Source organism: Pithys albifrons, chromosome 1 (genome assembly GCF_047495875.1).
Source record: "Pithys albifrons albifrons isolate INPA30051 chromosome 1, PitAlb_v1, whole genome shotgun sequence".
Taxonomy (NCBI): Eukaryota; Metazoa; Chordata; class Aves; order Passeriformes; family Thamnophilidae; genus Pithys; species Pithys albifrons.
The window spans coordinates 99,460,508-99,480,793 of NC_092458.1; the positions used below are offsets into that span (position 1 = coordinate 99,460,508).

General features: G+C 42.8%; 2 protein-coding genes across 2 annotated transcripts in view; both read left to right on the forward strand.

Annotated features, from left to right (window-relative positions):
- The window catches only part of URB1 (URB1 ribosome biogenesis homolog), a 29,375-nt gene extending 26,601 nt beyond the window's left edge, over positions 1–2,774 (forward strand). The window contains exons 25-26 of the mRNA XM_071562529.1: positions 348–926; positions 1,515–2,774. Coding sequence (XP_071418630.1) covers positions 348–926; positions 1,515–1,714 — 779 coding nt within the window. The 3' untranslated portion in view covers positions 1,715–2,774. The remainder of the gene's footprint in view (positions 1–347; positions 927–1,514) is intronic.
- A 12,504-nt stretch (positions 2,775–15,278) lies between these two features.
- MIS18A (MIS18 kinetochore protein A) lies at positions 15,279–19,222 on the forward strand. Its single transcript, XM_071562542.1, has 5 exons — positions 15,279–15,549; positions 15,636–15,702; positions 16,374–16,496; positions 17,532–17,625; positions 18,301–19,222. Exons 1-5 carry the CDS (start codon positions 15,318–15,320, stop codon positions 18,379–18,381), a joined length of 597 nt encoding a protein of 198 aa, XP_071418643.1. The 5' UTR covers positions 15,279–15,317; the 3' UTR covers positions 18,382–19,222.
- Positions 19,223–20,286: the final 1,064 nt, after the last annotated feature.

Below are 20,286 nucleotides of genomic sequence, written 5' to 3' on the forward strand. Positions count from 1 at the left end.
CACTCTTTAAAACTCCTCAGAAAGACATAAAGAGAATTGTATTAACATCTGTAACCTACTGTATGAGTGGGTATAAAACAAAATGTGTGCTCCAAGCCTCAAGAGGTTTTCTCACCTCCAGGCTGGGTGATCCTGTTCAGACCAGTGTTCAGTCTGGAGTCCCTGGGAGCTGCCCAGAGCCCATTTGAATGGCACAGGCTCCATGAAGCAGTAGTAAAATGAGGCTGATACTCTTACCCTTTTAGCAACTGAATCAACACCTTTCTCTCATAGTTTTGTACCAGCAAAGTACATAGATACCTTTGGAGTATCTAATGTTTATTTTGGTTATGGTTTTCTTCTTACAGAAAATATTAAAGACAAGAACAAGCCTCAAGCCTCATCTAATGCATATCGTCACATTCAGAAAAAGAACAGGGTAGAAGATAACACTGGTGCAGACCTGGAAGTATCTGAGCTGGAGAAATGCAGAGACCATCTGAATTCCCTGTTTGCCCATTGGGAGCCTGTTTTCCCAGTGCCACCTTCCAAACAGGGAGGGGAGCTCCTCAGGCCCACTGACCTTGGGGATGACACAGTTAGTCTCACCTGTGCATCCACTGTCATGGTCACGAAATGGCTGGTGAAGTCCATGGTGGAGCACAGCCTCAGTGAGCAGAATGTGGCACTGATGCTTCGCTGGCTCCAGGGTTGTGTTGTGCCACAGCCGGCGGCTGTGAGGGAGATGCTTAGGGATGGGACACTGAGGAAGAACCTCTTCAAATTTTACACCTGGGTCTGTGAGGCTCAGCTCTCCAAAGAGCTCCCTGTGCTCAGCTCCATTATGCTTCAGCTCATGGATGCTCAGGGCCTGACCAACAGCTTCCATGAGCTTGTGAAATACTTGTGCTTCTCAGCCATGACAGAAGAGGATGAGAACAAGAAAGGTAACTTAGCTCTTCCTTATCTCTTGTTACAAGGCATATAATGGGAGGAAGTAGGGAGTTCCATGCATTTTTTTAATTCAACAAACCATTTTGAAGTTTGCCTGTGTCCGTTGGGGCTCACAACTTCCCAAGGTAGAAGCTGTATCTGTTGTGGGATGGGCACAGGGGTGGGCAGCACAGAGAAGGGTCATACTGTAGGGCTTTCTGACACACAGGCTCCTGCAAAGAAACTTCTCTTTCAAGGACTAAAATGGACTTCAGTGAGGTATAAAAAAATTCAGTTCCAAGGGGAAAAACAGTCTGCAATAAACTAGTCTGTGTGGGCATGGGTGCTGATTCATATGCTGGTCAGTGTTAACATCTCACAGGCCAAATTTCAAACTGTTTTATTTAAAGGTTGTGCTGAAAGGAAACTGATGTGTTTCCTTCATGTGAGGGGGATCATTGGCTCTGCATGGGCAAAACCCCCACAGATTTTCCATCTAGGAAAACAGGAAACTATTTGAAAATATAAGTCTGGAGGTAAACAGATCACTGTGGAAGTAGAAGAGTATCTGTTCTGATTTTTCTTTAATTTGTCTTCTGCAGCTGTTTGTGTATTCCTGACCTCCATTTACATCGGAGACATATGGCTTGGAGCACAGGAGCCAGATACGTTAATAACTCATGTCAGATTGATCTGCAGTAGTGCAGATGGTGAATTAAACAACGACTTGGAAACTCAGGAACAAGAAGAAACTATTATGTCTCTTTGCAAAACCCTTTACCTGGCAACATCAGTGCATTAATTCAGGGAATTGATACTTCAATCTTTAATGTTATGTGCTTTGTCATCATTGCTGTGAGCCAAGAAACCTTCCTGAGCTGTCCCCATACAGACCTAACTGGTTTGGTCATAAAAATCAGTATTTTATTACTGTTCACTGAGCAACTTTAGAGGGGAAAGTGTATTCATTGTCTCTCAGTGAGACATTAAAGTTTGAATTTCCCTTTTCTTGAACAGTATAAGACATGGCATTTATATAATTTCTATTAAGACATTTTTGATATGAAGAACCAAAAGACTGTTTCCTGCACTCTGGACCTGTGTCCAGACACAGTTCCAGCCCCTGTGTCGTTTAAAATCTGTCCTCTCTCCAACATAAGATGGGGAAAAAAGGCTGCATAATTTCCCCACAATGTGGTGTAAGTGCAAAGAATGAGGAGCTGGAGGTTTAGTCATGATGATTTACTATTTCTTGAAGAACCCTGTTTATTTCATGATACCAAAACCAGTGTGAATAAAAGACTGAACACTGGAATCATGATAATCTGAGTTCTTCTTGGTTTTAAATTATGTGACTTTTGAAAGCATTCATATCAGAGCTGGTCTATTTTTATTATCCTTTTTTTTTTTAATTAACAAAGCCCTGACCATAACTGCTGCTGGAACTTGCAGCAAAGGCCCATCTTCTCTCCACTTGAAACAGGTGAGAGATAGAACTAAACCCCAAGGGACTCACTGATCATAAACAGGTTTTATTGAGAATTCTCTGTGAAATCTGATAGATAGTTCTGGAATGTGGCATGGAGGGCAAGTGCACACAACAGTCCAGATCTGCAAACACACAGGACCTGAAGCTTTGAAATGTAACTCAGGATTAATTAAATTGTCTCACAACTACATGCTGTACGCATATTCTTTGTACAAATTCTGTAGAGGAAAAAATCAGAACCACGTGTTCCTTGGGATGTGTACTGAATTTGTTGTTTTTAAATAAAAAACATGAAACACAAGTAATGAGCATTGCTTCTACATCTGAATATTCTTGTCCTACAGAAGTCATCAGCTCTGTATCAGGACTGGAGTTAAAAAGTATTTCTTCAAAAAGCTGCAAACCACTTAGAAGCTACATTTTATTTCATTGTAGAATCCCAAGGGGCAGACATCAGGAGATCTATGTGAAGAAAAAACCCTTATTTTCCTTGATTACAAAAAAACCAAACAGGAACAATGAAACCAAAGGAATTCCAAACCAAAAGATGACTCATCTCACCTATGTTAAAGACAATACCCATGACACAAAGGGAAGTGATGTTTCAGCTGTCTTGAGGGCCGCAGCACACCCAACAGTGGTATAATATGTTGAGAAAATTAAAGAAATGAGGTAAGAGCATTCCACCAACCCAAGGATGGAAGGGATTTTACAGTGTGGATGTGGCATTTGGGAACATGGGTTAGTGGTGGCCTTGGCAGTGCTGTGGAACAGTTGAATTTGATCTTAGAATGCTTTTCCAACCTGAACAATTCCATGATTCTCTGATTCTAATGGAGGATTCTGGGGCAAGGGGAAATAAAGTGCTCCCTGTGGAAAGCAGAGCACTGGGAAACCTTGAAATGAGTATGTATGGAATGTTGCAGGAAGGGAATGCATTGCTTCCCCCCCTCCCCTGCCCCCAGGTTGGGTGCTATAAGCCAGGCTTGTGTTTTGCATGTTTTTTATTACTGTTTATATACTTCATACTGTATTTCCAGGTAATTTGAAAGGAAAAAACCTACCCAAAAGGTCTTTTTAGTGGTTATGTGATCTGAGCCATGTTCCAGTACAACCCATTGAAGAACACCAGTTGTCATGAATGGGAGTATTCGATATCTTCTACAAATTCCCTTGTAGAGTAGAGGATCTTAAAAAACAGGGTGATACAAGTATGTCCTGAGTCAAGGTAGAGCATATTGGAGCAGGCAGACCAGGCAGAACTGGTCAGGAGAAAGGATCTTGAGGGCACAGTGATGTGGGAGGAATGGCTGAAGCTACTGCATCCTTGAAGATGACAATGAGTCTGGATGGTAAAGTTTCCTCCAGTGTCTTTGATGACACTGTGTGACTGCAGTGGTGTTACTATTCCAAGTAATTCCCAATTTGCAGCAGGAGAGCTGGTGCCAGCAAGGGAGTGGATTCGTTTCTCCTGTGAGAACTCAGTTCAGGCAGAACGTGAGGGGGCCTGAGAGGAGGGAGAGGCTGTTGAGGCCATCAGAGTTGGCTGATGGAAACTCTTGTCTCTAATATATCTGTCCATGCAGCACCATCAGTTCCCCAGCCTTTCCTCATTCTCCGCACTCGGTGTGACCCAGCAGCCTTCACACCTAGGCAGGTTTCCAAGCCCAGCACCACTCACAGCTTGCTCACAAAGCAAACTGCAGCAGTGTTTCAGCTCTGAGACTAAAAACTGAAGAGTTAAAAAACAAACAAGCAATACAAACACCTGCCTGATGTTTTGGTCTGTCTCTTGTGTTTAAAGGCTTTGATAATACAAAACAACCCAACCCACCCACTCTGGCACCATCCTGCCCCACATTTCTTGTGCGGCATAAGGCTGCTCTGGCAGTGTTTCCCTGGAGCAGTTTTTGCTCCTTACTAGGGTATATGGAATGTCCAAGCTTCTCAAGTTACAAATGGATTTTGTGTTGTCCTCAGCCCACGAACTTGCTGTGCAGCCTTACTTCTCTTCGAGCCCTTGCTGCTTTTCTCAGTCTGACTCTGCAGACTCAGCTTTGTGCTTTCCAGAGCAGCAAGTGCTCCTCAGCCTCTCAAGTTCTGCCTGGGTTTGTTGGGGAGGAGAGCTGGGGAGAGCCAAGGCCACTGAATGGAGAGGAAGTGTGAGTGGGTCTTCTGACTCTGCTCTAGCTGAGCTGGACCCAATCCCCTCCATGTCACCAAAACACTGCTGTGACCCTCAGTAGTTTTGTCAAAGTATTCATCAGCCTCATGCAGAAACATGGTGTTGCTTTTGTGGTTTTGCCAGCATTTTCCTTTGATATAAAATATATTCTCTTGATGTAAGATATATTCCCTTTCTAATGCCTGAGTAACTGGCAGATACCATTTCAAGACTGTTCAACAATGTCCTTTTTTTTCCAGCAATCCTTTCGAAATGGAAGCAAAAGGCAATTGGTTGTTGGTAGCAAAACTGTGTTTCTGGTTAGCAGATAAAGCAGATGGCTGTATTCAGGAAGGCATTCTCTTGAGATAATTAGTGCTGGCATTAGCTTTTTAAAGGCTCTTCTAGATAAGCAGTGTTTTAATAAATTTTAAGTAACCCAAGCATTTTTTTTCAAAAGTTAATAAAGGACATATTCTATCCTTGGGGGAAGTGCTGAGCCATTTTACTCAAATATGGCCATTAGGACCTCCTCTTGTGTATCCAGGTTTTTCAAGTTTGTCCTTTGTTGAAAGACATTTTCCTTTTACTGAATCCAGGTATTTAACAGACAGTCACAGCACCGAGCTTTTCTCTGCAGTCACAGGAACTGCATTCCTGAATTTGTTTAACCTCTTCTAATTTTACCTCAGCATCACATCCTTCCAGGAAAGCCCATTTCATCTGAAAGGGAGATAGGTATTTAAGAAGCAACCACATCTGAGTATGCGCTCCTGAGGTCATCACAGTGAAGCTGTTCCCCATTGGAACTGATTTCTTCTCTCTGGCTCTCTACAATCACTTGTCTGGAATGTGTGGACAGAAAAATGTACAGCTATCAGGGACATGTTTGGAAGAGACAGTCTCAGTTTCAACAGGAAGTACATTATCAAAGTTTTTAAAAATACATAAGATGCTGCATCTAACACATAAGACATTGAATCCAGCATAAAAGAAGCTCTTGGACTTCAGCCCTCTTTATTCACCAATAAGAACTATGTCCTTGCCTGGAAAAGTAGTATGACCAACAGGAAAGGTGTGAACTGAGGGTGATATGAGGTGACTCCCCTCCCTCAAGACGGGACCTTCAGTCCAGCCATTAATCTCGGTTCTTTAGCTGGATTTTTCAAGAGGAAAGTAGAAACTTTGTTATGACTTGCTCTGTACCAAGGGTGAAGGGAACTCTTATGGCTGCTTCCAGAATAAACAAGAGGGATAAAAGCTTCCTGAGTCTGTGAATGGGTGTCACTGAGGGCAAGAACAAGAAGGATGCGAGAGATTTGGGAGAGATTGCCTGATACTGGGGTTGTGAAAAAACTAAGACACAGCTCTAAGGGATTGTAGGGAACTGAACAAGGAAATGGGACAGACCTAGAAAGGAATAGATAAAACGAAAGTAGCAGGAAATTTCCAGCATACAAACAATAACGACTCAAAGATGTGTGGTTCTGCCAGAAAAAAAAGTTAGTGGTGGGGTGGAGGGTGTGATATGAGAACAGAAAAATGCACCTGCCTCCTCCTCCCTGAGCCCTCTTCCCAGCAGCTTCCCAAAATTCACCCTTTAGAAGTAAATAGCAGATGAGTGCTGGTCTAGAAGCAGTAAGTTCTGTTTAACAGGGCTGAAGACAAGATATCAACTACTATATCCTTAGGGCTTCAAAGGTGGGGAGGAAAGTTACATTGGGATGAAAAATGTAACCCAAAAATGAGAATGGAAATGGAAAATTTTTGAAAAGCCCGGCTTTAGAAGGGAGAAAGAAGACATCTTGGACTACAAACCAGTATTTCAGTGGCTAGACAAACCTAACACCCAAAATCTAAAAAGCAAGATAAAGCAAATGGGATAAAAAGGAAAATATTTAATACTTGGGAGAAAGTGAAATATGAACTTTATAACCTCAAATTTGTATTAACTGCTAGTGAAAGCTTAAAATATCTCTGCCTGACAAGACTAACCCAAGAGGGATTTTGCTTAATAGTAATTGAAAAAGCAGAAACAAAACCTCTAAATCTGAGCACAGGTTTGGGGGTTTCTTTGCTATGCTGCAGGTGTCTTCAAGACATTTCTCTCTGTTTGACAGAAGCAAGATGAAAATACCCAAACAGGACATTTTCTTTCCAGTCCATTAAGTAGCTAAATACAATCCATGTTTTAAAATCAGCTAGAGAACTGAGATCAGAACTGAAATAATCTTAGAGACCCAGAAACTGTCTGAGGACAACTAGCAGGCTGTTAAACATTAGCCATCCCTGGAACAGCAAGGAGGTTGGAGAAGGCTGGAAGAGTTCCAGAGTCCCAGTACTCAGAGTGAACTGGTCTAGCTAGCTAGGTCACTCTAAGGCAGTGTTGCGACTCACTTCAGCCCAGACAAAATCACAGAATTAAAGCTGAGATAAGATACAACTGAAAAAGTGATTCAAAGTGCAGAAAAGCTAAGTCCAGACAGTGCAGGTCTAGAGAAAGCCAAGTACAGTGAAAAATGTCTGATGTCATTTTTTGAGAGAAACATGATTTGAAGGATAAAGGCAGCTTCATATCCATGAAGCACCACATCTAAACACAAAATGGAGTTTCTTACTGCAGAAGATCTATCTGGAGCCAGCAGGGCTTATGCCACCAGGGAGCCCAGGGGTCCTGGAGTGAACCTCTCTGAAACTAAATGAAATGGGGACAATGGATGAAACACACAGATCTTCTATCTCTCTGGGCACCCAATTTGGGGCTTTTTTTCCAACATTACACTGTCTGGTAGGAAAGCAAGAGCCAGAAGTTTAGGGTTGTGCACACCTGCCAGGAATGCACAGCTTCCAATGAAATGCATGGGAGACCAGCATTCCTGTAGAGAGGTCCAGGAAGGAACTTGCCCTGTGTCCCTTCGACTGTGTGAAGTCCCAACCTTACCAAGGAACTGTCTCCAGCCACTAACCCTCACTTTTCTGCATTATTTTGGATGGTAAGAAACACCACTGAGGCAAATGTTAATACTGGCTCTGGATCATCAGCTGCCTTGGCATGCTAATGGGTTTGAAATCAGTGATCCCATGTCTCAGACCTTTTGTCTTATTTCTGTGAGATAATGTAATGGTTACAAAGGGGACTGGGACATGAGTTCCACAACCTTCCCCCCTCTCCTGTCTCAAACTCACCCATTAGACTTAGTGCTGAAGTCTTTGGTATTGTAGAGAGATGTGTGATGCAATCAGTCACAGTCAGGTCCAGGACATCTCAGTGTCTCTAACTTAAGGATTAAGCTGTGGCTTAAGTAGATATAGTTGTTGCATAGGCCTTTCAGAAGAGCCTTTGACGCTGGCTTGTTCTCTGTGTGGATATACAGGTTAAAACCAGCAACCCTGCTGTGGAGGGTGGTGTGCCCTTGCAAAAAGAGGAGACCTTGGTGTTGCATAGCAGTGGAAGAGATGCCAAAATTGCATCAACACTGCACTGAAAGAGGCAAGACCAGCAGGGTGAGGGAGGGGATTCTCCCTTTCTCCTCCATTCATGTGAGACCCCAGCTCCAGCTGTGGGGACTACAATACAAAAAAAAAGACATGGAGCTGTTGGAGTCAGCCCAGAAGAGGCCTTGGAGATGCTCTGAGGGCTGGAGCAGTCTCTGGAGCAGTCTCTGGAGACTGGCTGGGAGAGCTGGTAGTGAGCCTGGAGAAGAGAAGGCTCCAGGGAGACCTTAGAACCCCTTCCAGAGTCTAAAGAGGCTCAAGAAAGCTAGAGAGGGACTTTGGACAAGGGGGAATGGCTTCCCACTGGCACAGTTCAGGGTTACATGGGATATTGGGAAGAAATTCCTTACTGTGAGGGTAGTGAGGCCCTGGCACAGGTTGCCCAGAGAAACCGTGGCTGCCTCATCCCTGAAGTGTTAAGACTGGGTTGGACAGGGCTTAGAGCAACCTGGGCTAGTGGAAGGTGTCCCTGCCCATGGCAGGGGAGTGCAATGAGATAATCTTTAAGGTCCCTTCCCCATGAAACCAGTCTGTGTTTCTGTGATTCTATGAAAATGTAACCTCTGGGGACATCCCAGGGAATCTAGCTGACCTGTGGTGGGCATTTGCTCAACATTCCCCTGAAGCACAAGGTGCACTCAGGAACTGCCTTGCTCAAAAGCCAGCTCCTCTAATCTGGCCCTGAGCAAGCTGGGAGAGCACACAGTGAGTGCCCTGCACGTCCCTGGGAGTGACAGAGAGATGTATAAGAACAGAAAGAGTGAAGGTAAAAGTTCTCCAGCCTTGATCAGTGACGTGTGTGCATGTTTGTTGGGTGAATGTATCAGAATTATCACAGGAAAAGAGACAGGAGGTTTCCATACAGATACTGGACAATTGTCATGCCAAGGGTAATAAATGGATGACACAACAAAGAGGATGACTGGAGGGGCTGGTGGAAGTTTACAGGAATAACTTCTTCCAGACACCCCTCTTGATTTTGTTGCTGGATATGGGAGAAGGGTAATTGAAGTGGGGCTTAAAAACTAAAAGGAACTCAAACAAAAAGGGCAAGGTTTGAGGGGCAGGCAGGGGGGCAGTAGTTGAATAGTCCCTTCAGTCCTAAAATTGTTTCAAGCCTAGAAAAATGAAGTCTAAGCAAATATCATCCAATACTGCTTTTCATTAATGATTCCTGGGTACTCCACAAAACATTCCTAGACTTGCCTTGTTCACAACAGCTCTTTTGATGGTCAAGTATTTCACTTAGTAACACAATGTGAAAGTGAAAACATCTTAAAAATCAATACTTTGTTTAAGTCTCCCAAACACTCTGAGATTTTCAGACAGACTTCTCCTGCAAGTTTTTTAGGACCAGCAAATTACTGGGAACATATCTCTGCTACCCTGCAATTTTATGTCCATTTCCATGTTTCTTGTGTTGTTAGCCTGCTTCCTGCTTTGTGGTTTATTTGGGTAAGCTGCCTCTTTTATTTTTGTTGTTTCTTGAGAAAGCAATGGATTTCAGCTATGTCACCTGCAAACCTCATTATTTCTTTTTAACCAGTTGTTTTATGCAAACAGTGAATGGGTCAAAAGACACTTCAATCAAATAATGATGTAAAGGGTGTCATCTCTGTGCAATTACAAATGTTGTAGGTAATTGCTGGATCGCTCAAGGCAGTGAATGTCTCATGCAGGTTATTTTATCACACTGATCTGTACTTAACTTTATGTCTGATTGTACTTACTTTACTGGGGTTGATCCAGAGCGGGACATACACAGTAAAATAAGGAAAAGAAATGTCACAAATGCAGCAAGCCCGACCCAAAAGGTGATGACAATGGAGTCTGTGGACACAACACATTAATCCTGTCATCAGTGCCATAGCAATATAATTTATGGTCTCTAATAAAGGTGTGTCGATTGATTCAATTTCTCCTTTTAGGGAGAGGAAGCTGAGTGCCAATTTATTAAAGGTGTTGAGAGCCTCCTGACAGTTTATTGTAACAGGCCAGGGCTGAGGGATGGGCTGGGGAAAACATCTAATGAGTATGCTGGTGACTAGAGCTGCACAAATGTTTGAATATGGTTCCCTTTAAATAGTCACAGTGCAGGATACAGTGTGGTGCTGAAGCCTGAGCTGTTACTGCCAAATCCTGATTTTAGGGGAAAAAGTACTACCCAGGATCTTTAAGATGATGGCCTCAAGGAAGGAATTCCAGCCTTGAAAGCATTTTATACCAAGAGAAAATACTACAGAAATCTTGTTGAAAAGTATCTGTGACCCTCACAGCACATCAGTGCAGTGGAAGAGAATGTGACCTTTGCCCTGTTCAGCTGAAGTACTTCTGTAATCATCATAAAATAGTGCAAAAGTGCTTTATCAGGACCAAGTAGTTTCTTTAAGGAACAAGTAAGAGGATTCTCAGTGCCACAGTATGTGTTCAAAACTGGGAAATGGGAATATGAGGTGGCTGGGGGTGCAAAGGAAGTTGCTTTTTAATGAAGGATATGGTGCTGTGTAAAGTACTGCTTGAACAATGGGCTCACTGAGAGATGGGGTGAATCCACTCCTGTCCCAGGATCACATTTGGTCACTGTTTCAAAAATGCCCCTTCCTAGGACCAGCGTGGTGGTGGCCAGTGTCCAGGTTAAAACTTTGGGAAGGTTGGGTACTCTGCCCTGAAGTCACAGCTGGTGACTCACTTCAGCCTAGGTGAAAAAGAAGGGTCACTGACTCCAGAGACAAATATTGACCAAGATAAAATAAATCTTTCTTCGGAAAGGAGAAAAAACATTGTGTTCTTTAATACAGGTCCAGCATGTTTGAATGGGTGTTTCTTTGTGCTGTCATCAGAGCCACAAAAGAATAAAGGAAGTAGCCCTTTTAAACCTCAAACTAGGGCTGGCCCAGCTGTACCCTTCTCAGAAAGCTGAGTTTTGTCTGGGTTACTGAGATATATCAGTGTGGAGGGGCAGCTTATTTTATTCTTCCTCTGTTAAAAAAAGTTTCAATGAGCTTTAATTCAGAGGATATTAAATTAGCATCTGAAAACCAATATTCTGACATGCTCTTCACAAACTTATTACGGAAAAAAGCAACGGCATAATACTGGCTAACCTCAGCTCCTCAAGTGACAATTAGGGGTCTTTGGGTTAAAAAAAAAAAAAAGCAAAGGGATATTAAAAGGCAAAGGGATATTAAAAAGTCCAGGGATATTTTGAAAAGGCCAAAGTTCTGAAGTTTTCAAAGCCACTGGGACAGAAATTAAGAGTTTGGATTTAGAGAATTCTGTATCAGAACTATCTTGAATTCATCTTTTAAAGCAGCTTTAATATGTTTCATGGAACTCACTGAAGTTAAATAAATTTGCTCTAGGTCACAGGGGAAGTTAGAACCAAAACGTCCTGGTTTTAAGTTCAGAATTTTTTTTAAACTGAAATAATATATTTTAACAATGTATAAAAAGCTTTCTTATTGCTAAATTTTACCATCTTTTTTGCATGTGTGTGTGCATGCTCTTCAGTAGCCTATTAGCTCATGGACCAATTAAGCTTTTGAATTTTTTTGAATTTTTTTTTTAAAGAAGAGAGATGCACATTATTAATAGAAAACAAGACCATGATTTTACAGCTGGATTTAGATGCATTTTCATGGGACAAGCACGGTCTCACAAAGCTTCACATAATGGAGGGAAGGAAGTGCAGAGATGCAGGTCCCTGTTTTACATTAAATAAAAACAACCAACAGGCAAAATTGAATTATGGAGCTACAATCCCATCCCAGGGTTACGGCAACTGCATTATTCACTTGGGCTGTGCCAGCAATGTCCCCAAACAAACACTCAGGTCACTGAAGTCACTCAGCAGAACCGCTCTGGAACATAAAGATTTATTGGGTTACTGTGATCCTGGAGGTATCCTACATTTTTACAGACTTGGAATGCTTGTGGCTGGCTATCTGAGCAGAAACGATCACATTTCATACTCGGTGCAAAGGGCAAGGACTTGCTGAGCTTAATCCACTTATACACATCCCAAGAACATGAAGACAATAATCCCAGTGGGTTTTGGAGATACAAGAATGTAAATATTCTGCAAACACAGGAAAACCTACAAAGTATATTCATTGGTTGACTGGTGCTTTTACTCAACTAAGTTAGCTGTGGACTTGTTTCCCTTAGTGTTTTCTTTTTTAACTTGTAACCCACTGTTCCAGCAGTGGTATTTGGAGAAGGAAGAATAATAGTACCGAGAGGACGCAGTCTCCATTCCTTCTGGACTGCTGGCATGGAAAAATGTCAGTTTTCATCTCCTTAGAATACAAAAATACTTTGAAAGGTGGCAGACTTCTCAGCTTCTTTACAGGGAGAGAGTAAGTGGAAAAAAATTAGCAAGAGATTGTTTTACCTTGCTTTTAATGGAAATAAAGGCTGATAAGATCACTCACAAGTATATGGGGTAATTTTCTCCACAAAACTATCAACTAATTTAAACTAAATTTAACAGAGGGTGAGCATTTTCTCACAGAAGTACAATTTCTATATATGTCAAGAATACAGGCAGCTGAATAGAGAGAAATACCCAGAGACGGAAGTGCTGTAACAAACTCCACCTCTTTTATGTACCAGGCAACCCAAATGATAGAAAGACGTTATAAATGAGAAAAAAAAATGTGGCAAGAGTAGACTCCTGATTTTTGGTGCAGTTTGGGGTTTTCCAGGTGGAATTTAGAGGTAAGTATCTGCCCTAGCTTTAAAATTAAGAGAATTAGAGCAGCTACTCATAATCTGCCTGGTCCCAGCAGAATCAAATGTTGCTCTACAGCATTACAGAGCAAGATTTTCTGCATGGAAGGATGTGGATATTCACAACACCTTCTGTAAGGTGTGGTGTTCTAAGTTTCGAGTCAATAAACCCTTGGCTCATCCAAACGTCCAGAAAAGCTTTTCTAGAGGCAATGCAGAGTATCCTTGCTCTCCAAGCAAGCAAAGGACAAGCAGCTCCTAACGCTGGCCAGTTCAGTCTTCACTATCAGAAGGGCAGTCTCTTGCACTATTACAGAGACATAAAAATATTCTGAAAGACCATCACATTTTCCTTACAGACCAGATCACTACAATAACGCTGGGGAATGCAATTTTAGTCTCTGAAACCACATCAGAACAGTCGCAGCTGTCTTTAGTAAACTAAACAGCAATGAGCAAACCCCTTAACTTTGTCATCTGAGGACACAGCCACAGGCAGAGCCTTGACAGAAATTGAGAGAAAGCTGTCTGGAGCCAAAGTGACTTGAACATACCTTCTGCTCTCCCTTGATCTCTGTCAATCCATCTGCTATACTCTGTTATTCCCTCTGAACATAGCCTGTCATTTTATCTCAGCAAAACCAAACCAGTGTAGTTACATTAGAAAAAACAAAATTACTTGCCATTTTAAGTAACCATAAAATGATGTTGTTATTTCATTGTGTAAAACCAAGTGTGGGCTATTGCAAGGTGAATTGTGTGAATGCTATTTCATATCACATCCTTTGAAAATACACTGCAAAACCCAGCAGAATCAGCTTCCACAGCAGGATATAATTTTCACAATAATGTGTATTATTATTCATTATACATTATTCTAATAATGTATATTATTCATTCAGCAGCACTAAATCAAAGGAGGAAAGCTAAAAGAACAGATTTTGTTCCTGGCTAGTGAAAACAATACATTTCTTTTACTAAGGCTCTGAATGTTTGTCAATTGCGATGTAAGCCTGAGGTCCCAAGCCAACAACACAATAGTTTTATGAAAATCTCCACTCATGCAGTCAACTTTCCTGACAGTAGATTACAGGTAATGAACATCCCAAACTACAGATTTGCAAGTCATCAGATTTCCCCTGAACAAACAACGTCAAAATATCTGTCCTTCCAAACATGAGTTAGTATCGGCAGTTTCTAATACTGGAAGATAAAGCACAGACTTTCAGTGTTAGTAATTAATCTGTCTGAAGGCAGACACTCATCCATACAAACCATGCCCCAGTATGGGATCTATTGCAAGGAAACAAAACCAGGTCAGTGAGACAAGCTATGCAACTTTTTTCTGTACTAGATTAGCACCTAATACTCTACAATACTTACATTTATTAATCTTCAACTTGCTTCCATCTACTGGAATTGGATCTATGTAATCCCAATAATACTCATACGACCAGAAATACTCAGAGGAGTTTGTTCTGTTAGCCATGCTAGTAGTGCGTTTTAAGCTAGCTCAGAGCTCCAACCTAATACTTTGCTTCATTGTACTTCAGTGCCCTCAGAAAGAGAATTGCATAACTGATGCCTGTGTCAATCACTCTAGGGTCTCACAGCTCAAGGACTGCTTTGGGACTGAAAATATCCAGTGGCAATGGGTATTAATGTCTGGCAGGGATGTAACAGCAGCCCGTGAAATGCAATCCTTGCTTCCTGATGGAACATTATGTTATTCCTCACCACATTTTTATCTGAGATGGATGTGAAGTATCCCAGGAATGGGATGCATAAGTGCCCGCTGGGTCACAAAACCTTCTCTCCAAGCCCCTTGCAGCAGTGCACTGCTCCTAGGAGTTCCTGACTACAGCTGGGCTGGAAGACACTCCTGAGTTTATCTGGAGGTAAAGAACTCCTCCTTGTGTGGAGGAGCCACACATGGAGCTTCTGAGGTCACTTGCCTTGTTTAGATGCAGAAGAGACTGAGGTCAGAGCTCATCGCGGTCAGCAGCTTCTTCACGAGGGGCAGCGGAGGGGCAGCTCCGATCTCTGCTTTCTGTGACCAGTGACAGGATCCAAGGAAATGGCTGGAGCTGCGTCGGGGAAAGTTAGGCTGGATATTAGAAAAGGGTTCTTCTCCCATAGGGTGGCCAGACACTGGAACGAGGGTCTCCAAGCTCCCCAGGGCAGTGGTCACGGCCCCAAGGCTGCCAGAGCTCAAGGAGCGTTTTGGCAATGCTCTCAAGGACACGGTGGGATCGCTGGGGTGTCTGCAGTGCCAGGAGCTGGACTGCATGATCCTTGTAGGTCCCTTCCAACTCAGGATATTCTATGAACTACGTGTGACCTGATATAATGCTTTATAAATAAAGGATGTGTTGGAATAACCATATATTTTGCTTCAACTCCAAGATCTTAAAACGACCTTTCCGACCCAAACGAGACACGAGCGGCCTGGGCGCTCCTCAGGGCGGTCCGGGGTCCATGTCTGACGTCACTACCGTTTCCTGCGCGGGGGGCGGTCTGGAGGCCATGGCGGGCGCGCATTTCGCGCTGTCGGAGTCGGGCTGCGCGGTGTCTGTGCCGCAGGTGAGCGATGGGCACAGGGAGCAGCAACAACCTCAGCAGCAGCAGGCGGGAGCAGGGGGCTCGGACAACACGGATCTGCCCATGGTGTTCCTGTGCGCCGGATGCAGGCGGCCGGTGGGCGACACGCTGAGCTGGGTGTCCAACGACGAGGAGGGTGGCTGCATCTTGCTGCGCAGTGAGTGCCAGCCCTGGCGTATTCCAGTGGGTCACCTCCCCGCGGTCACCTCCCCGCATCCCTTCCTTCCTTTCACCTCTGTGCAGGTGCGGCCGCCAGCGTCTCGGTGGACCAGGAGCTGACCCTCTCCAAGCTGCCCGACGAGTGCGGATGGTGAGATGCGGGTGGGGGAGGACCCACCTGGGCACTGCCCTACCTGTCCAGGGTAGCCAGGAGGTCCCTTGGAAGGCGCTGAGCACAAGCCCGGTGAAACGGCCCGGCGGGCAGGAGTGCTCGTGTGCTCCAGGAGAGCCCCGGAAACACGTATTTCAGGTGGTCTCTGCAAGGTGTTTATGGATTAGGTCTGTTCAACGTGCTTGTGGACTAAGGGAGAGGGACTTCTCACAGGGGCATAGGACAAGGGGGAATGGCCTTAGAATGAAAGAATATTAGACATTAGGAAGAAATTCTTCCCTATGAGAGTGGTGTGGCTGTGGCACAGGCTTCCCAGAGAAGCTGCAGCTGCCCCATCCCTGTGGTTTGTAGGAATCTGGTCTAGTGGAAGGTGTCCTTGCCATGGCATGGTTCACAACTGGGTGAGCATTAAGGTACCTTCCATCCCAAACCCTTTTGTCATTCAGTGATGCAGTTAGTATTGCGGAGGTCAGCCAGCCTAAGGAACTGCTGGGAATGCAGGCTGAAAGATGAGTACCCATAATTACACTCTGTAAAGCAGGAAGGAATGCTCTAAAAATGTGTAATGCATGAATTTTTTTAGAACAGGGATAGGGAGAGGTGCTTCCTTTTATTGTTCTGGAATAAATGTTACATGTCTTACTTAACAGCATGGTACAAACCTTGTTCTGCTCTGGCTGCTCGAGGACACTTGGAAACATCTACAGGTGCACCCCAAAGCATCTTGACTACAAGAGGAATTTATTCTGTTTCAGCATTGACTCTGTTGAAAGGTACATGCAGAATGTTTATGGGGAAGGCTGACAGCTCCATTTCACCCACCCAGTATCTCACTGAGAAATTCTCCTGTTATATCTCTGGCATGTCCAGGTACATTTGTTTGTGCTACTCTGTTCAGAATGGTGTTCTGTATTGTTGGCATCATGGTGCTCGAGTGTGAGAAACATCACCTGTGTAAGACAAATTCCAGAAAAAACCCAATACTGGGGCTGCCTTTTCTGTAAGAAATTGCATACCAGCCAAGAAAATGTCACTAGCACAGGAGGGTTCCTTCTTATTTCATCAGAAGAGAACAAGCCTGCAGTCATGGGTAGCACCAAATAGGCCCGCCTATAAGCTGTTAGAGGTTAGCTGTTAGATGTTCGCATTGTCAGCAGGAAACATGGGCAGAGGGACTTAGGCACAACTTGTGTGGGGTCCAGCCTGGACTGGCCAGGTCTGCTTGGTCATTGCTAAGATGAGTAAAGTATGTACTTCAGGCTCTCACTTAGCTGTCTTTAAAACTGTCTAGAAAATGAAGGTGTTCTTTGGTTTAATTGGTTTCTAGCACTTTAAGGTGGTCTTAAAATGCTCTACAATGACTTTATCCTGAATTAAGGGCCCACACCAGAGTTCTTTTATGCAAGCATGTGGTCTAGTAAACAGTAGTTTTTTCTGTCTGGTCTAGCTTCAATATTTGTGCTTTTTGTTAAGTTCCCATTTATTCTGCTGTATTGATGCGGCTGTTCACCCTCTTACTCTGGACAGTTGTTTCAGGTTTGTTTCCTTCATTATGTGGCTGTGTTTTTTCCATGGCACTAAAATTTGCTGAAGCACTAGCCTGGCCACAAAATGACACTTTCTTGAGCAGTGATGGTGGTGGCTGCTTCTCCCAACCACTGCTGCTCCATTCTCCATGTCTGTAATTTTTTGCTGTATCCTGAAACCCTACAACATCCATGACTCTCTCTTGGAGTTCTGGAGCAGCACTACCTTTGACTTTTTGCCTTCAGAGTGAGAAGGGCATGATCTAAACTGTGGCATTTCAGCTATGTTCTAGGATCCTCAGAAAAACAAGCTCTTACTGATGAGGAGCCACTGACTCTTGAAAGTTGTGCTGACTTGCAAGAGGTGCTGCAAAGGGTAAGACTTAATCTTGTATCATTCTTTGTTTAAATCACCTCTGTGAAATCTTAATATCCTTCAAGAGCTTCTACAAAACAGCTTATTTCATCCAGAGCAATTCTGTGGGTTGTAGCATCTACTGTATTGCTACATGCCATTAGTATCTTGTGTTATGCCAGATTTTCAGTAACTTTTCCTTCAATTTTCACAGTAATTAGCATTTTCTGTTTATCACACACATCATTAAATTCCTATTTATGTCTTGGTAATTTGATATTTCATTTCTAAATAGTTCTGGTTCACTTCTTCAGATCTTCACTTCTAGTCTTATCTCTTGCCTTTTGTGCAAACGGACTAAATGCTTTTGTTGTAACTTTGTATTGAAATATTATGTCATAAATCAAGTTCATGTTTTACTCTAGTGAAAACTTGTGACTGCAGGTAGGGAGGATTGGGAGCAAATAGCATGATGAAGTTGACTGCAGAAGCTGAGTGTGTGGCTCTGACACCAAGGCTGGAAAAAGTTAGAGTGTGGAGCATGAATGTTAGAGTCAAGTGAGCTTTCAAACTGTGAAAGTAACAGGAATAGAGTCAAATAGAACTGGTAATGTGAGATCAGATTTGAGTACTTTCTGCTCTTAGTATTGTGAAATTCCATTCATAGCCAAGTCCCTTTCCCTGGTTGTTTTGCAGGCACACACTATATTAAGAGCTCTGGAGACAAGAGTGACAGCTATTGAGTCATGTATGGCTCCTCTGCTCAGGAAAGTCTGAAAGAAATTACATGTTTAACTGCAGGAGACTGGAAAATGTGAAACTTGCCCTTGTAATCTTCAGGACTCTGTGGAAACATTGCAAAAGCTATCAGAGAGCTGAAAGACATGAGTGGCTCACGCTGTAGTGAAACAGTGCTGAGTCTGCATCCTACCCAAGAAGTTGCTCTTTTTTTAAAAAGATAACCCAGACAGAAATAGATTTTTTTTAAGTCAAGACTTCTGATTGATCGATCTGTAGAATTCTGGTTTAATGTAAATATTTATTTAAATTTTTCTCTCTGAAAGCAAAGAATTTATCTTCTGACTTCCCTGATATTCAGTATCTACTGAACTGGATGTCTATTTTCCTAAACCAATGTGAAACCTCACTGTGATGCTGTGATGTCCAAAAGAAAAACATTAAGTCACTTTTCCTTGTCTTGTCTCGTCTCCACAGCCTTTGCTCAACCCATGCTCAGAGACAGGAATGGCCCAAAAACTGTATGTTCGTTTGTTTGGTGAGGGTTTTTTGCAGTCAGAGCTAAAATGTAACATAAATAAAGGCATTAACAGCATTAGATAAAATAGCTTTTCCATGCAGTGTTGAAAGTCAGATGTTTTCAAACAAGACTGGTGGCAGCACTCCTTTAAGCAAAGGTTGGTGTATGTTTGAGCAATTAATTCAAAATGCTAACTAGGAATACTTGCCAGCAATTTTTTTGTTTTAATGCAGATAGTTCTTTTACTTGTCTGTGGTCTTCTGTGCATTTGACTAATTGTCAGTGTTTCTTGTATAGTGTGAATGTTCCACCAAATGTTTTTCAATAAAAGCAAGCAGTTGTAGTCTAAAGCAAGAATAATTTTAAAAAGTGTTTTTTTTTATTGTCCAACACTACTTAATTTTACTACTGCGAGTTTTTAAGTTTTCTCCAAAAACTCAGAATAAATTTCCCCATTGGTAGGTATTGTTGCTCTTTAAAAAGCTTCCACCCTCCACCTGCTCTATTTTGAAGTGATGCCCAAGTTTAGCCTGTAGTGATGGGTCTCATATTCTTTTATGTTCAGGTAACTAAAAGATTTTGTTGCTGACATACCTGCCAGAGTAGCTTACATTACTGTGGTGTAATTTTTGAGACCAGTTGTGCTCTGACCAGCTGGTCAGTAGCAGTATCCGTTATCCTGAATGTCTGAAGAGAGCCATGGACTGCCCTTTAATTGATGGTAGAGGTGAGAGGTTGAATAACCCAATGTTTGTCAAGTTGGAGGTGGTGTCTAAGTGGGTTCTTGTCATTGTTCAATTGTGAGATATGTGATTCAGCTCTACAGCTGATGGAAAGGACTGGATTTGCTGACCTGTCTTGGGTTGAGGTGGCAAAACGCCAACTGTTCAAGACAGTGAAAAGGGAAGAAGGGGGAGAGGGAAAAAAACTAAACCAGGTTTATGCTGAAACTAACTATACGTATTTATACAGAAAAGAGAAAATTAAGAGAAAACTATAATATAACACACATTTAAACAAGTTATATATGTATGTATGTATGGCCAAACTTTGCCAACGAAGATTTGGGAAGGGCTCTCCCCAGGTGGGGGTGTGCCCTTCGAGCCTGCGCAGTGGATTTTAGGTGAGGCTCAGCATGCGCAGAACTGGCCCCACCGTTTTAAGTCCCAAGGTCCATCTGCCACGGCCGAGCGAGCTTGGACAGTGACAAGTTATATATATATAACAAGAAATAACCTCCCACTCCCCAATTAATAGAAAGTGTATTACTCTAAATCTATAAGTACTCTAAAAGACACCTTGCAAGAAAGAGAAGGTATAACAACAAAATATTTCTACTTCCCTGAACTCAAACAAAATGCAAGTAGCGGCAGCAGGAGCGGGGGCCTAGCATTGTAGAAGAGCTGTGGCACATTCTTCTAGTG

Bases quoted from the DNA above. Each gene is read 5' to 3' on its own strand.
- MIS18A (XM_071562542.1), top strand. From the start codon at position 15,318: ATGGCGGGCGCGCATTTCGCGCTGTCGGAGTCGGGCTGCGCGGTGTCT. The intron at 15,550-15,635 runs GTGAGTGCCAGC...ACCTCTGTGCAG, and splicing joins TGGCTGCATCTTGCTGCGCA to GTGCGGCCGCCAGCGTCTCG. The intron at 17,626-18,300 runs GTAAGACTTAAT...GTTGTTTTGCAG, and splicing joins TGCAAGAGGTGCTGCAAAGG to GCACACACTATATTAAGAGC.